The 16,434-nt window shown below is 45.3% G+C and overlaps 1 protein-coding gene across 2 annotated transcripts in view; it reads right to left on the bottom strand.

Moving 5' to 3' along the window:
- Positions 1-16,434, bottom strand: part of SCARB1 (scavenger receptor class B member 1) — a 39,866-nt gene that overhangs the window by 12,645 nt on the left and 10,787 nt on the right. For both annotated transcript variants that reach the window (XM_073312828.2, XM_073312829.2), the window contains exons 2-7: positions 8,253-8,410; positions 5,866-6,007; positions 4,321-4,524; positions 3,669-3,764; positions 2,927-3,042; positions 1,311-1,477 (exon numbers count right to left, since the gene is read on the bottom strand). In XM_073312828.2, coding sequence (XP_073168929.1) covers positions 1,311-1,477; positions 2,927-3,042; positions 3,669-3,764; positions 4,321-4,524; positions 5,866-6,007; positions 8,253-8,410 — 883 coding nt within the window. The remainder of the gene's footprint in view (positions 1-1,310; positions 1,478-2,926; positions 3,043-3,668; positions 3,765-4,320; positions 4,525-5,865; positions 6,008-8,252; positions 8,411-16,434) is intronic.

Raw genomic sequence — 16,434 nt, 5'->3', positions numbered from 1 at the left:
TTGGGCAGAATGACATCAGACCTAAGCCTACTTTGGCAGATGAGCGTGAAGGAAGGAGATTTCCATACCTTTCCCAGCAGTTTATTCCATTGCTTAGTGAAGCTTAAAATTTCTTAATACTTAACCTACTTTTTCCCTGCTGCAGCTTAATCCTACTACTTCTCACTATCCATGCTGATTTAATAACTCATCTGTATTGTCCAGCATCTTCTATGCCTTTGGAGATCATGAAGCCAGAGGTGTCACAAAACTGACAGGGGCCTTCTGTTCTCCAGAGCAACAGCTGAAAGGTGATTGGGCTTCAGTTTAGCTTCTTCACACCCATGGGTAATTGTGCGTGCCCAACTGATACATCTCTCTTCCCAATTGTGCTTAACTATTTCCCCTCCCTATCAGGTTAGATATGTACAACTTGACTATAGGACAAAAACCTTGCATGAAAATTTATCCGTCCTTACTGCTAATCCCCTGGAGATGCTCAGGATACAACGAAGGGGCTTTTGTATAGCCTATGGACCCATGCCATCTCTGTACACAGCACAAGCCAAGAGTAAAAGGCTTGGTTCTGGAGGGCAACATTCACTGGGTTCTTGTTATGATCTGGATATTAGCAGGTTTAAAACCAGATTACATGGGCTACAAGCATTGCCAGAGGTGGCATGCCGAAAGATAGTCTGTACAGCCCATCAACAGTGGTACAATCTCAAATTAAGACCTGTTGACTATTTTTCTTGGGCCATCAGGCAAGGCAACAGCCTAGAATGATTTTTATTTTATTTTTTTTTTTAAAAAAGCAGTAGAAGTAGAACTGTGCCCATTTTATAAATTATTAGAGCTCCAGCATAACTGCTTGGAGCAAAAACCAAGCATTTTGTCCCCTATTTTCAATAAGCTTTAGAGATCTACATTTGTCGTCATTCTAAAGTGACTGCCAATATCCTAAAACCAGTTCTTGATTTTTTTATTTTTTTTTTGGTTTGCTTTACAGCTTCAGGCCCTACTCCCCACTTCCTTACACCTTACTTTACTTACACTGGGGGCACAGCATGGGGAAAAGTGCTACACAGTCAGAATTCCCCAGACATGCTGCCATTGGTAACTAGTTGTATTACTTAAACAGTAGCAAGCCCACAAAGAGATTTGCCTCAAGGGAGTGATGGGAGAACTACTGCTTATGGCTTGAGATTAGCCTAGCCAACACAGTAGAGTAGCCTAGGGTGCATTCCCCGCAATGCAAAGGGAATGGACTGTGTTTCATAATAGCTCTGTCTCCAGCTGCTATTGGACAGACACTGACATACAAGACTCACTCATTCGACAGGTGCTGACATTCTGGATTCCAGATTCCCTGCAGGGGCAGAAACCTTCATTTGGAGGATAATCTGTTCCGTTGGCAAATAAAGTCTTCGGAGCCACAAATCGATAGGTTGGCACCCCTTTAAATACTCCAGACTGCTCATACACTAGCTTCATGGATCTAGAGGGATTACAGTGAAATATCAGAGAGAAGGAAACAGCTCTTCTTACAGATAACTAAGGGGTGCAGATGAACTGCTTTGTGGTGTCACTAAACTATTTGATGGGCCATATCTGCTCTCTCTTGTTTAGTCTCAAGTTTAAGAGAAGGCTCTCACCCCTGTTGCATCTGGGGCATTTCTATCAGGGGTCCTAAGCAGTGGCACAAACAAACAAGTCTATGGGGCACTCTGGTAAGAGGGGAATCAGGAAAGAATACATTGCTGCACTCAAGGAAAGTGAACAGGGATGCAGAGAAGATTCCATGCCCCCTTCCTCATGTAGTTTCACCCAGGTCTCTAGGAGTCGGAGTCCTTCCAGTGGCAGGGCTCCTCTCTTGTCTGGTTCCGAGTACTGCTATCCCAGAACATGTTACTGACCTCTTGACTGGAGACTAAGTACTTAACCCTGCATTCTCCCTTCTAGGAAGCCAAGCTTTTTCTCCTGCAGGAAAGGCAGGTGATCCTTACAGACAGCAGCCTGCAAGGTTCATATAAATACCATGCCAGGCACTGGGGAAACATTCTGTATAGGCGTGGTGTTAATTTCAGTTTGTAAGAGCATGAGAACAAGGCAAGGGGACTGAACTGGAAGTGACCGATGTCATTTCCTTAGTGGGACCCACAGCACTATGACTTGACTGGAGCACTTGAGACTCCACAGGCTTCCATATGCGGAGCGATCTATTTATTCGGAGGGGAGTGGTGACCGCTGCGTGGCATGGAGCTCCAAGAGAAACGGATGGTTACTTTGGCCTGCAGGATATTGCTCATCCTTGGAAGATGACCTTCTGCTTTGTTAGAGAAAGAGAAGGCCAACAAATTATCCTTGCTTGATTCTCACAACCCAAGTCTTGGGACTCTTAATTACTAGGGTGCCCAACCCTGTGACCTTAGCACTAAGTTCTCTTGGTATTGCTTAATGCCTTCTGCACACACAGATGTTACGTTTCTCTTGTAAGACGGCCTTTGGCTTAGTGAGCTAGTTTGCATGGTAACTGGGAAAAAGTTAAAAAATCCAAACATTTTCAATTCTGTTTGCTGTCATAGCAAGAACTTGTTTTGCATTGCAACTGCTACCTAGTAACGCAATTAGCATAGTAGACCAGTGCAGACTCATTTTTTGAGAGCAGCAGATCTTTTGATGGTAAGACGTGCCCAATCAGACAAACAACTGCACTCTGAATATTTGAGATCACTTCAGAACTCCACCTTGAACACTGGATGGTAGCTGAAGTTTAGTTCTACAAATCAGTGTTATTTTAGAGGACAGGTGAGTTATAATGAAAATAGCTATTTCACTAAGCAAGACCATACATCTTCCACCCACTTGCATCCTAAAGCTGAAGACTTTGCACTTCCAGTCATGTGGATAGACATGCAGCATATAAGACAATGTAAGCTAATCTTACCGGCAGGCATCAGGACTATAAAACTCTAGAGAAGAGGAAGGGGTCATGAAAGGAGGCCACATCTCTCCAGAAGTCCCATTGATCATGTTACACTCATCAGACCGCCAGTAATTCAACTGCAAGAAAAGTTGAAAGAGGAATTTAAAAGCCAGACTGACAACTACGTTAGCCAAACAGCCAAGCTAACAGTTTCCTCTACATTTTAGCCCTAAGTTATTCGCTTGTTCTTCATCCTCCACTTCAAAAATAGTCTTCCAGCAGTTCTACCTGGTGAGCAACAGAGCAGTTCAAAGAAGTCTAGAGAGCTCAAACTAAAAAGAGACCCTTCAAAAGAGTGTCATGTAAACCTTGTCTCCCATCCAACACCAAGAGGAAGTCCATTCCCTCAACATTTAAGGACTTTAGCCCCAGGCAGGTGGCCTGTAACCTGAGCCCTGCCACTCAGGGCTGAACCCCTCAGCCCTGGGCAACGAGGTTCCGACTTTGGCCCTGGGCCCCAGCAAGCCTAAGCCACCCTTGGCGACCCCATTAAAACAGGATCCCAACCCACTTTGGGTTCCTAACCCACAATTTGAGAACCCATCTTAGACCTTTGTCTAGCATCAGGCACCATTTTAGCTTCAGAAAAAAAATTGGTCAGCCATAAAAAGAGCTCTTGACTTGGTTAGCAGAATGATGTTAGGCAAAGAGGTGTCTTTTTAGAAAGCTAGAGTTGCTTCCTAGAAAGCAAGGGTACATTTACCTTTTTTAATCCATTCCACGTATCCACAATGTGGATTTGATTGATGTCTGTGGCCCCTGTATACACTGTGAACATTCCTGTATTCGAGTTGTTAAACTGTACAAAAGAAAGAAGAACAACAACTTCCCTGGACCCATCCTATGCAGCAAGATGACAGCATGTGGCAACATCGCTACATTCCTAAGCTTAGTTCTGGGGACACTTTCTGAAGACTAACCAGGTTAGTAAAGACTTTGCTGACTAACTCCTTTGAGGTATGCCTAGGGACATTTTAAGTTCCTCCCCTGCTGGGGCAATGCTGCCTAGCATTTAGAGAAGGGGAATAGGAGTCAGGACTCCAGGGTTCCATCCCCAATCTTGGCACAGACTTACTATGGGACCTCAAGCAAGACTGTGCATCAGGTCCCCTATATGCAAGACACAGATAATGTGGTACAGGAATATGGGAGGCTAAATGAACTACTGTTTCAATGCTTTGATGCAGGGTTCCAAGCAGTGTAGACGTGAACACAGCAAAACTTAACCCATCTCTTTCAAGAAGCTATGAGATCCGTGGCCTTGTGGGCAACGTTCACCTGCATGAACAATCCTATGTTGGCAGAGGGGTAGCCTAAGAGTTGGTTTTAAAGTTACCAAGCACGGGTTTACTTACATCCACAAATAAGCCAAACTTCCCCTTGAAAGGGATCAAACCAGGCATAAAATTGTTCAGCACGTCTATAAGAGGGTCGTCATAGCCCCACATGATCTCTCCCACGGTTCGGTTCATAAAAGCGCCCTGTCCCAAGCCAGCCAGTGCGCCACTTATTAACATCTTCAAAAACTGAGGTAACGTCTCCAGCATAACAGCTGCCCCCTAGGGTAGAGAGAGAGATTCAGACAGGGAATACCAGGATGCCATTTGGTATAGGAAGTGAATGGTAACAAGGGAAAGTGGGTGTCAGCTCCATTGTTTGGCCAGCTGGTCTGAAGCTCCAGGATGGATTCCTCAAGCCAGAGTGTTTCCCCCACCTCGAGCCTTTTGCAGTTACCTCCCACTGCAAGCACAGGATACACAGGAATAATTTCTGCTTCGAGTTCTGCTAAATTCTCATTCAAACCCCATGTGACCCCTAGTTTTACATGGTCACAAGCTAAATTCAACCCAGGTTAGCTAAGGTTAGAGAACCAAAGCCAGCATTCCCCACCCCCACATCAATTCCCTGGAAACACTTGTTTGATTTTTAGAAAAAAACAAAACCCAGTGACACTCAGCAATCACATTGTAACAAGGTCACCAATCATCACAATCCAAGGTACTTTCAGGAGTCCTCTGTGGAGGAGGCCCAGCTCCACCAGGGACAGTTTGAAGTGCTATTGGGACGCTTTCGGTACATGCTCCAGTACCACATGGTGTGAGTAGAGGCTCTTTTATTGTCCAAGAGCTTTGCTGAAGAGAGACTTGATGCTTGCTTCCCCCCATCCCCCAGCTGCTTTACCTCAGCGCTGGCTGCAACACACCATTGGTTTAATACAATATCCCTCATCTACTTGAGAACTGAGCCTGCCCCCCAAAAACATACCCCATTCTGGACACTTTCCTAGTTGCCTAAATAGCTCACTCCTGCGAAAGGGTGGAGGTAAACACCCCCCTCCCTCACTTCCCCCAAGTTTTGGAAGTAGGGATGAACAGGGCAGTATTTTCTGAGGTGGACTGCTCAATTCTGGGTTTTGTGGCTGCCCCCCTCCATCATCTGTGTCTTGACTGAATGCCTTTATACCTGTATGGAGCCACATTTTGCTCAATCACCCCTCCTGCTTACCCAAGAGCAGGTAATTACCACTGTGCAAAGCTATCAAAACTCCCCCAAAAAGAAACAAGTTCCCCATGTCCTGTAGGCCAGTGCTTCTCAAGCTCTCTGATGTGGGGGACCAGCAATCCCCCCCCCCCAATGTACGCGCAGACCAGCAGCCGATGGCTCCGGTCTGCGGCACCAGTCCGTGGACCACCATTTTGAGCAGCACTGCTGTAGGCCACAGCAGCCATATGGAGCCGGTCCTTGCTTAAGTCTAGTGTCTATCGTCTAAGCAGGGGAACGCACAGCCTTTGCCAGGCAGGCTGGCAGAGTGTCATTTTAGGGTACTGCAGCAGAGTAACTCCCAACCCCTGCAGACACAAGAGTAAGTAAAACCCCTCCGGAGTTTAAAGTAGTCTTACCATCACAAGGATGTTTGGCACAACAATGTAATCCTCTTCCATCCCGTGAGACAGGTCTGGCTGGAAGTAAAACCTCCGGTATTCCAGGAAGGAAACTGTACCATTATCATGGAACGTTATATTGGTTTTAAACCTGTACTCTCTATTTTAAAAAAAACAAAAAAAACACCAGGCATAAGTAGTCATTGGGGGACTTTCTCCAACAACTCCAGATTACATATCTCCAACCCCCATGCTGCAGGAGTCAGAGTAAAGCTCACACAACATGCTAAGGTTTTGCTAGCACATCACGAGTGCCCTTTCAGTTCTGGCTTCATTAACTCCATGGCTGAAGTTGCTATTAGGTTCTCTTCTGCAAAAGGAGTAGGTGCTTATCCGGCACTTCATGACATATTCTGTAGGAACCATTTCAAGAGATTTGGCTTTGGGATGGGGAGTCTGGGATGAGATTTGTGGTGGGAATATAGCCATTATAAGTGGCCACCTCTCTGCTGTTCTCAGTCTGATATAAAAGAGCAGTCCTGAAGCACTTCTTGAACTGCAGAAGGCCAGCTCTAGTACAATCCTGCGCAGAAGGCCAGCTCTAGTACAATCCTGCGCAGAAGGCCAGCTCTAGTACAATCCTGCGCAGAAGAGTGAAAAGCAGAGGGGAGGAGGCAGGATATGTAGCAGAGAAGAAAAACAGGAAGCCAGAGTGAAATGCAACATAAAGGAAGGGAGTCATCTGGGGAACAGAAAGTAAAATCAGGCCAAGAATTGAGATGAAGAGCAGAGTGCCTGGCTACTTGATTTAACACCCTTTGCTAGTGGAGAGATTCTGTTGCTAGCAGACAGGAATCTGAAAGATCAGTGCATTCTGGGAAACACTGGAACCCATCTATGGCAGCAGCTATTTGCTATTAGTAGCTAGTTACCTTCCAAACCAGTTGACAATCAAATGCAAACTGCTTGTGTGACTTGAATATCGTCCCCTCCCCCAATCTGAGAAAAGAACAGAGTTGTCTACTACCAGTTCACACAAATTCAGCAAATCACAGCTATTAACAAGGGGCAGGAATGCACAACCCTACTCACTGGGGAGCCCAACAAAAAGGAGACAGGATGGTAAGAGTTAATCTCCCCACGCCGCCCCAAGGCAGATATCAACATCTAGATCAACATCTAGCACATCCAACTGGCAGAATTCCCATGCGGATTTAAGTTAAGATCCGGGATTCAATTCAAGGTTCATGTGGCAAATACAGTACAGTAGACCTGCTCCCCTGGGGCTGGGAGTTTTTAGTTTGTGACACAAAGTGTGCACGTTGTGGGATTCTGGAGAACTAGCTAATTATGCCACTTTGAATCAGTGGAAGCCCAAAAGAAAGCCTCGTATTGTGTGAGCCAGGTAAGAATAGAGGCCCAATAATTACAGCAGAGAAAGGACAAGAGTCTTGATTAATCCTAATCTGCTGGAACACACACTTATATTAAGCAGCTTTGCCTTTATTCAGTTTGTAGGCTCATAATAAGCCTACTCAAAACTGAAAGCATGTTAAGATATCTCAACCTACAGGTGATCAACATGGCTTTAGCAGAGTGCTGACTTGCCCGTTCGGACGGCAACGCCGATGTGTATATACAGTCAGGCTCCCAAATCCTACCCAACCAAAAAGGGATTAAAGAGAGCTAATCTTCCCACACAATCTTTCTTGGTCTACTGAACTGACTTTGGGTACAAGTTTGTGTCAGGGACATCTGGTAAGATTACTGTTAACAAATGGAAGGCCATCTGGTCTAATGCCTCCCCCTGCAAACGCACCAAAGCCAAGATTTTCAAAAAGTTACTGATTTTTGGATGTACTCCTTAACATTTCTGCTCCCTTTAAAAAAGGCCAGATTTCAGAGGACAGGTGCCTGGTACTTTTGGAAAAAGTCAGGCTTGTTAAGAGCGAGTGAGTGAGTGTAAGGGGTGCACCTCAATTTGGCAACCAAAATATTGGCCTGAAGTATTACAGCTGAAGTTTAAAAAAAGAGAAGTCGTTCTTTCAGACTTCAGTTTTTACTGTGCATTTTTCTCCTGTGCCTCCTAGCTGCTCTCTTGTTTGCTCAGCTCTGCTTACAACCTTGATCATCTTAGCTAGCTCTGTTTTAATTGACAGCCATGAGCTGGAGGATTAAAAGACGACTTAAACTGTTCCCTGTCCTGCCTTGTCTGGGTTCAGTGATGTATGAGACAGAAGCCCTGGCATGGATTTCAACTATTCTTCCCCCTGGATCTGCATCACTCAGCCCCACGTAAACCTTCACCAAGCTGGAGCAGAACTTCAGGAATAAAAGTCTAACAGTGAACCCTTCATTTTGGCTCAGCTTGTATGAAGGTGATTCTGCCAATAGCAATACTAGACCTGTAAACATAAGGCCCACGCTGATTCACCACTGGCTTGGCTCCCAGACGAATCTCTGTTGGATTCATCACCTCAAAGAAGAAGGCTGACAGGTAAAAAGGAACAGGAACGTCTTTCCACATACTGAAGGCGATGCTATTGGGGTCAATCCTCACATTCTGTAAGAGAAAGCAGACATTTGGGCTAGGCTTTATCACACCTGTATTGTTCCCTCTCACGGAAGACAGTGATTTTACTGTCATTGATGCAATGGACTCGTTACGGAGCAGCTTTTAAAGTGTACAAGACAAAACAGACAAGCGATCCTTACACTGGTCATACTAAGGGCTAAACTGGAAGAAGGCTCTTCGTAGGCTGAACTTTTTTCTTTGGCACAGTTAAAGCCCCCTTGTGAACCTGGGAGCTCGGTCTTTTATCAAATTCCTTTAGTGAGAAGTAACTTTATTAAAAAGTAGAACTTGATCAAGTAGAGCAGGTTAAGAAGATGCAGACAGCCTGGCCTTCGAGGGTATTTGGGGCGGAGCTGCTCCATTTTGCACGATGAGGTGCTTGTTTTGGATTTGAACTAGTGGTCACTGCGCTACCAGCTTCAGCGCATGCAGGTACAGTGGGCTCAGCTTGATACACGGAGCTGGCTTCTCCAGTCACTTTAACAAGAGCATGCTGACTCACACTCAGTGTTCACACCACACTTTTCACACACATGCTAAATGCAGACACGTTCTTTGATCAAGCCAGCAATGGAGGGTAGAATCTTGTTCAAACTAATTTTCCTCACACCAACCATTCTCTGCCCTGAAGCGCTTACAGTCTAATGCAACCAAGGACAAATCACAACACAGATGAGTGCATGGGATAGCCAAGCTCTGGGAAACCTTTGCATACAGGGCTGTTCCAGACCTAGGGAAGGAGAGACAGCATGAACTAAAGCATATGCCGAGAGCGGCGGAAGTAAACAGAGTGGCCAGGACAGGTGCTCAGGTGGCACAAACAGAACAAGAAACTCTGAGTTTTGCCATAAGCAGCTTTGTCTAAGACAGTAATTTGAGCGGCCACAACATGCTTCCCTTTAATCTGCCTGTATTCGAGCTGCAACAAGCTATCCAGGTTGAAGCCTGATAAGAATCTAGCAGAATCCTCATTCCAATGAGAATGGAAGGCAATTTAAGGCAATTTTTTTCTCAAATTCCATAGCCACAGCAGGATACAAGACCCTAAAAAGATTCTTTGGAAAGCCAGAGAGAGCACCTCTATCTCTGGATTCAACTTGGCTACGTTTGTTTGTACAACTGCACTGCCCCAGAAAAGCCTGCTCATTGGAGGTACAGATGTCAGCAGCACTGACAAGAGCAATACAGGCTTGGAAGAGGGAGATAATATTGATCCTGCAGGCTGATCTACATGAGGCCCACTGACCCCTGAAGAACCCTACCTGCATGGATCGAGACTATTTCGCTACTAATGTGTAATGAGATCGCCCTGGGGATGCAGCTGGGACTGTGGGACCGCTGTGCCCCCTTAATGCTCTCCAGCCGGGGCTGTCTCTCAATACCTAGCTAATGACCAGCAGCAAACCCCTCCAGGCGCTGTGATCACTCAACACAAAAGCATGGAGAGCCCCACACCTGGCTATACTGCATGAATGCTCCCAGAGCCACTCATTAATCACAGAGAAAGGCACTAGAACCAAATCCTCCCAGCACTGTACCTCAGGTCTTGCACTGCTCAAGGTGGGCAGTGCAGGTTTATTAATTGTTTCACCACTTCAGTAACGGAAAGTTGACATACACCAGCCTGTGCCAGACCTGAGCAGATCTGCCCCATGCTTCATACAAACGCACTGGTAAAGATAAACAGTAAAACAAATTTATTGACTACAAAAGTGATAGGCAAAAAGTCAGAGTGAGTTACCAAAAGAAATAAAACATAAGCATGCAGTCTAAACTCTCAGCCCTATTAGACTGGGCAGCAACTAGACTAAGCCGTTTTTCCTCACCCCACTGGATATTTCAGTCCTTAATATACAGGCTTGTTCCTTAAACTTGGGCCAATCTCCTCTGTTGGAGTCTTCAATCTTCTTCAGAGTCCTGGTTGCTTGCAGTGTAGGTGGGGGCAGAAGGGCCCAGTATGTGTCCACTCTGTGTTTTATACCCTCAGTCCAGATGCTTAGAAAAAACAAGTCCAGGCATGTCAGGGCATTGCTTAGTCTCCAGGCAAGGTTTAGCAATCCTCTGGTTGAGCGAATATCTAGCTGATTCCCCAGCTTACAGCATGTTTTAGTGACAACCATACAACACAATTCTCAACTTCATATGCATTAATGATATACATGTATGGATAGAGAAATGACTTTCAGCAGATCATAACCTTTCCCCGGATACCTTACAAGGCATGTTTTATGCAAGCTCACAATTATATAAAAATGAGGAATGTGGGGGTTACAGGATGCTCCCTCAAGGTAAAGCATGTCATAGGTATATCTGGAAGAGGGCACTGGACTCTACTAAGCTGGGGAGGGGGCAGAGGGAACCTTACAGCTTGACGATGGTCAGGGACTCATCTGATATCAAGAGGACATAGCTTGTGGTTTGCAATTGTCAAGTCCTATTTGGCACAAGAGCGTCTTCAAATGGACATCAGTGCATCAGCTTTGGCGTTTCCCCTTCAGCCACTACTCAATCAGGCATAAGCCAGAAGAGAAAGGATACTGCATGAGCTACAAGACTCCGCTTGTTTGTCCTCAGACAAACAAAATTTCCACTGAATGCATCCGAGGAAGTGAGCTGTAGCTCACAAAAGCTTATGCTCAAATAAGTTTGTTAGTCTCCAAGGTGCCACAAGTCCTCCTTTTCTTTCTTCAAAATAAGGAAGAGGAGGAGGGTCTATTAAGTAACATGGCTCAGACAGCAAAAGTGCTGGAGAAAGCAACAAGATTTTAAGCTATTCTAATTGGAGAAGTACTTCCACCAGATCCAGATTACACAGAGCCTTGTGTCCAAGAGCTCCCTCTGATTGTAACCCAAGTCCCAACCTACCATCCAAGGTGGCATGACATGTGCCTAGGCAGCAGGCGGACTCCGACAAGAACGTTCAAGGTCTGGTGTTTCTTTATAAGCATGCATCAAATGAAGAAAGGATCATAGATAGGCGGACAAAGGAAAGATGCCTTGACTGAATATGCCTCCGCTGTGTTAAGGATACCAGGTAATTTTGGTGTAATAAGCAGCATTTCCAGGGCTTTTAATGAGAGATTTTACAAATCCTTAACTCAATAGCCCTGAGACAGGCAAGTTGTCTGGAAATATTCACTGTAGGCCAGCATCTATGTATTAAAATACATATGAAAATAAGATCCTTGCCCCAAAGATTTTACAAGCCCCAGGCACACAATGTTCAAACTGAAGAGGGACTGGGAGTGGAATTTTGCTCTGCTGGATCTGTTAAAATGAACCCAGCCTCTCAACTAGTAAAGTTAGATTTCTTTATGTCACGAGTATCACTTTTGATATTTGATTTGGTGCCTGTTCAATGGTTAGTTTCATTTGTTTCCTTCCTTTGTAAATAGGTTTAAACTCCATTCAAATGATTAAATAACTCGACACTCTTATGGAACCAGATTAAAGTTGTGTTGATAATCAGTTAAGGAATTTCAGCATGTATCATGCTTTGTGCAGTTTTGTTCTGTGACTGGTCTTTAAAAAGGAAAGCCACGTGAAAGGCTCAGAACTCTGCATCCCATTTATGTGAGTTTTACATGACGTCCATTACTAAACTGGATTTAAGATGCTCCGACTATCTGCGTCAGTTATTTAAGAGCAGCATTTTGCAGTGAATATGTAAACAGCTCTAAAGATACCCTACTTTTGCCCCACCAATGCCCATTCACTGTGGTCACCATCATGCACAGGGCTGGCCACAGTATCTTGGGAAGGCTCACGCTAACGCAGTGGGTTCATTTTATAGGGGGTGGGACAGAGGTCATCTTTGGACCACCATCAGCCTCTGAAGGGGCACGAGAAGCAAAGCACAGCTGTTTTGAAGGTTCTTCCTTCAGATCAACAGGGACAGGCCCTCCACCAGGTCCCCAGCCAGAGGAAGACTGTGCACATTTGACAAATTGCATTATTCAGATTCTTCCAGTCCCTCCACTATAGAATCCACAGTCACCCGCAATATTAACGTAAGTGCCAAAGACAGCCACCCCATCCTCACCCCTGAGCTTGGAAAGATAGGACATCTGGTAGGAAACGGTGAGCAGAAAGGAGTCACTTGAGTTGGACTTTCTCTTGTCAACCCCCCACTACATCCATTAGCCCTATAAATGGAAGGCAAGAAAGGAATAAAGTGATATTATCCCATGCTTTTATAGTCAATACTTTTCAGTCTCTGAAGAGCAACATCTCCTTTCTTTTCATTTCTGGAATCTTATTCATCCCCTATTCCGTTGTCCACCCTCCCCACCCACTTGTATTCTCCTCCCTTGATCACCCTGTCCTTATCCCACCTGTATACAATCCATAGCACTTAATGCTTCATGGACACTCACTCTCACAACACCCCCCATAGGCAATATCTGATTTTACCTACAGGGATGTCAGAGTCAAGTGACATGAAGGCCAGATGTGACAGAGAGGAGATTAGATGGCAGAAGTCCTCAGGTCTCAGTTCCTGTGGAGCTGCAAAAGGCAGCTTGAGGTGAACTGGCAGATACAGCAGAAAGGCTGTAGTTTGCATTAACCTGGCATTCTATAAAAATACTAGAATCTACTGTTGCTTGTGTACAGCAAAATCATCCAGGCAGCTGGTATTAAAGCCAGCAGCGAGCACTGCTTGAACCATTCATATACCGGATTTTTAGCAAAACAAGAGGATTAGCCCTATCAGGGCAATTCACCGAGTCAGGTAGGCTTTGAGACAATTAGCAATAAATTGCCCCTGCAATGTGTACACTTTGGCTACTGACCAGGTGTATTATGAATTCTGGATCCTCTGATACTGGCTACTAGATTAAGTGGCCTGAAGGCCTGACCATGAACAGCAAATGTCATTTGTACCACCAAACTGGTATGCACTATACACAAACAATGCTCAAAGCACAACAGCACTTTAACAGGACTTAAAATGTTGTCATCTGGACTAGCCTTACTCCAAGTTAGATTTCCCCTCAAATTAAGATAAGCTTTCAAATATCTTATGCAACAGACAAAATATGTGAGATTAAGTGTTTGAGGTTTTAGACTGTGGAGGTTACAAGAGATTTTAGACCTCATGAATGTATGCCATAGTTGAGACAGCATTAAAGCTCAGAGGCATGAGAAAACTTTTAGCTGATATTGCGAAGTATTTCTGCTAATGAGTCATTAACACTGGGGTTAGGCTTTGCCAGAACCCTGGAGACCGTGATAAAGATGGCACAAGGGAGATCAGTAAACTGGTGACTAAACATAGCGCTGGAGTAAGCAAGTCCAACCACCTTTCAATAAATGGTCTGCCAAACTCCGGCAGATGGTCAGACTGCATGTGTCCAGTACTGAAGAAATTAGTTTAAATTAATTTAGGTGAGCAGGGAAGTATTTAAGTGGATTCTTCCAGCTAGATCATCTCCTGAACACAACCTGCACCATAGCCAATAGACCCTTTAGTCTAGTGCAAGTTCTATTTGTAGTATTTGTTGCATTTGCAGCAAGCCAGTGCTATGGAGCCAGCAAGCTCATCCCTGGGGAAGGGAGTGAAATAAGAATGTGATGCTCTACCAGCCAATTAAATAACAGTTTTAAAAGTTCACCCCGTACAGTCCTCAGCTAGAAGGATGGAAGCTGAGACAGCCATTCACTGGGAGGGTTGGAGATGGGTAAGGGTTCTTAGGGTCACTGCAAGAACGCATCAGAGGATAGAAAAGGAGATAAAAGAACAGCCACTCCGCAGTGATTCTTACAGCGGCAGTTTTACTGAGCACACACCAAGATTTGTTTTACTTCGGATCAAGTGGCTCTTCATGTGATGTGAGTGCAAAGATTGGATTTATGAACCAAAACAAATGCCTTTCTACCTAAAAACCCAGAGCATTGTCTTGCTTAGTTCACAGTTACATCATTTGAGGATTAAAGACGTTTCATGAAGCACATGAATACCAGAAAATAGGATGACCTTCCACTTCCTGAGCCTGCTTTTTCATGCTTAATGGTGAAACCTAATATCATAGGACATTGTAGATGCTGGGCCACATGACTCATCTGGTGGCATGATGTCCTTTCCACGTGGGGGTGTTAATTTTTGCTGATGATTTGGAGCTACTACAAAAATAGCTGACAAGCACTGAGAAGTCTTTCTGAATTATTTGTGGATAACTAGGACCACAGCCATGCAGACAGCCATATTTCCAAGCAAGACAATCACGCTGGTCTATTTTCCCACTCTGCTTTGGAATAGTGGGATCTGAATGCTGAACAGATGCTCACCTGTCTTCCAGGTGATGTGAATGGTACTCCTACCACCCCAAGGCAGTGACTCAAGTCACTGACTCAGTCAAGGTTCTCCCACTCCTTAGACAAGCTATTTACTCACTCCCCACCGCCAGAGGGTTAGCCCTGGTCTACACTAGGACTTTAGGTCGAATTTAGCAGCGTTAAATCGATGTAAACCTGCACCCGTCCACACAATGAAGCCCTTTATTTCGACTTAAAGGGCTCTTAAAATCGATTTCCTTACTCCACCCCTGACAAGTGGATTAGCGCTTAAATCGACGTTGCCGGCTCGAATTTGGGGTACTGTGGACACAATTCGATGGTATTGGCCTCCGGGAGCTATCCCAGAGTGCTCCATTATGACCACTCTGGACAGCACTCTCAACTCAGATGCACTGGCCAGGTAGACAGGAAAAGAACCGCGAACTTTTGAATCTCATTTCCTGTTTGGCCAGCGTGGCAAGCTGCAGGTGACCATGCAGAGCTCATCAGCACAGGTGACCATGATGAAGTCCCAGAATCGCAAAAGAGCTCCAGCATGGACTGAACGGGAGGTACGGGATCTGATCGCTGTTTGGGGAGAGGAATCCGTGCTATCAGAACTCCGTTCCAGTTTTCGAAATGCCAAAACCTTTGTCAAAATCTCCCAGGGCATGAAGGACAGAGGCCATAACAGGGACCCAAAGCAGTGTCACGTGAAACTGAAGGAGCTGAGGCAAGCCTACCAGAAAACCAGAGAGGCGAACAGCCGCTCTGGGTCAGAGCCCCAAACATGCCGCTTCTATGATGAGCTGCATGCCATTTTAGGGGGTTCAGCCACCACTACCCCAGCCGTGTTGTTTGACTCCTTCAATGGAGATGGAGGCAATATGGAAGCAGGTCTTGGGGTCGAAGAAGATGATGAGGAGGAGGAGGTTGTAGATAGCTCACAGCAAGCAAGTGGAGAAACCGGTTTTCCCGACAGCCAGGAACTGTTTCTCACCCTAGACCTGGAGCCAGTACCCCCCGAACCCACCCAAGGCTGCCTCCTGGACCCAGCAGGCGGAGAAGGGACCTCTGGTGAGTGTACCTTTTAAAATACTATACATGGTTTAAAAGCAAGCATGTGAAAGGATTACTTTGCCCTGGCATTTGTGGTTCTCCTAGATGTAGTCCTAAAGCCTTTGCAAAAGGTTTCTGGGGAGGGCAGCCTTATTGCGTCCTTCATGGTAGGACACTTTACCACTCCAGGCCAGTAACACGTACTCGGGAATCATTGTAGAACAAAGCATTGCAGTGTATGTTTGCTGGCATTCAAACAACATCCGTTCTTTATCTCTCTGTGTTATCCTCAGGAGAGTGAGATCTAATTCATGGTCACCTGGTTGAAATAGAGTGCTTTTCTTCAGGGGACACTCAGAGGAGCCCATTCCTGCTGGGCTGTTTGCCTGTGGCTAAACAGAAATGTTCCCCGCTGTTAGCCACAGGGAGGGGGGAAGGTTGAGGGGGTAGTCACGCGGTGGGAGGAGGCAAAATGCGACCTTGTAACGAAAGCACATGTGCTGTGTATGTAATGTTAACAGCAAGGTTTACCCTGAAAGAGTGTAGCCACTGTTTTATAAAATGTGTCTTTTTAAATACCGCTGTCCCTTTTTTTTTCTCCACCAGCTGGATGTGTTTCAATGATCACAGGATCTTCTCCTTCCCAGAGGCTAGTGAAGCTTAGAAAGAAAAAAAAA

This window comes from Lepidochelys kempii, chromosome 15 (assembly GCF_965140285.1).
Source record: "Lepidochelys kempii isolate rLepKem1 chromosome 15, rLepKem1.hap1, whole genome shotgun sequence".
Taxonomy (NCBI): Eukaryota; Metazoa; Chordata; order Testudines; family Cheloniidae; genus Lepidochelys; species Lepidochelys kempii.
This window is presented reverse-complemented; position numbering and strand designations above follow the sequence as displayed.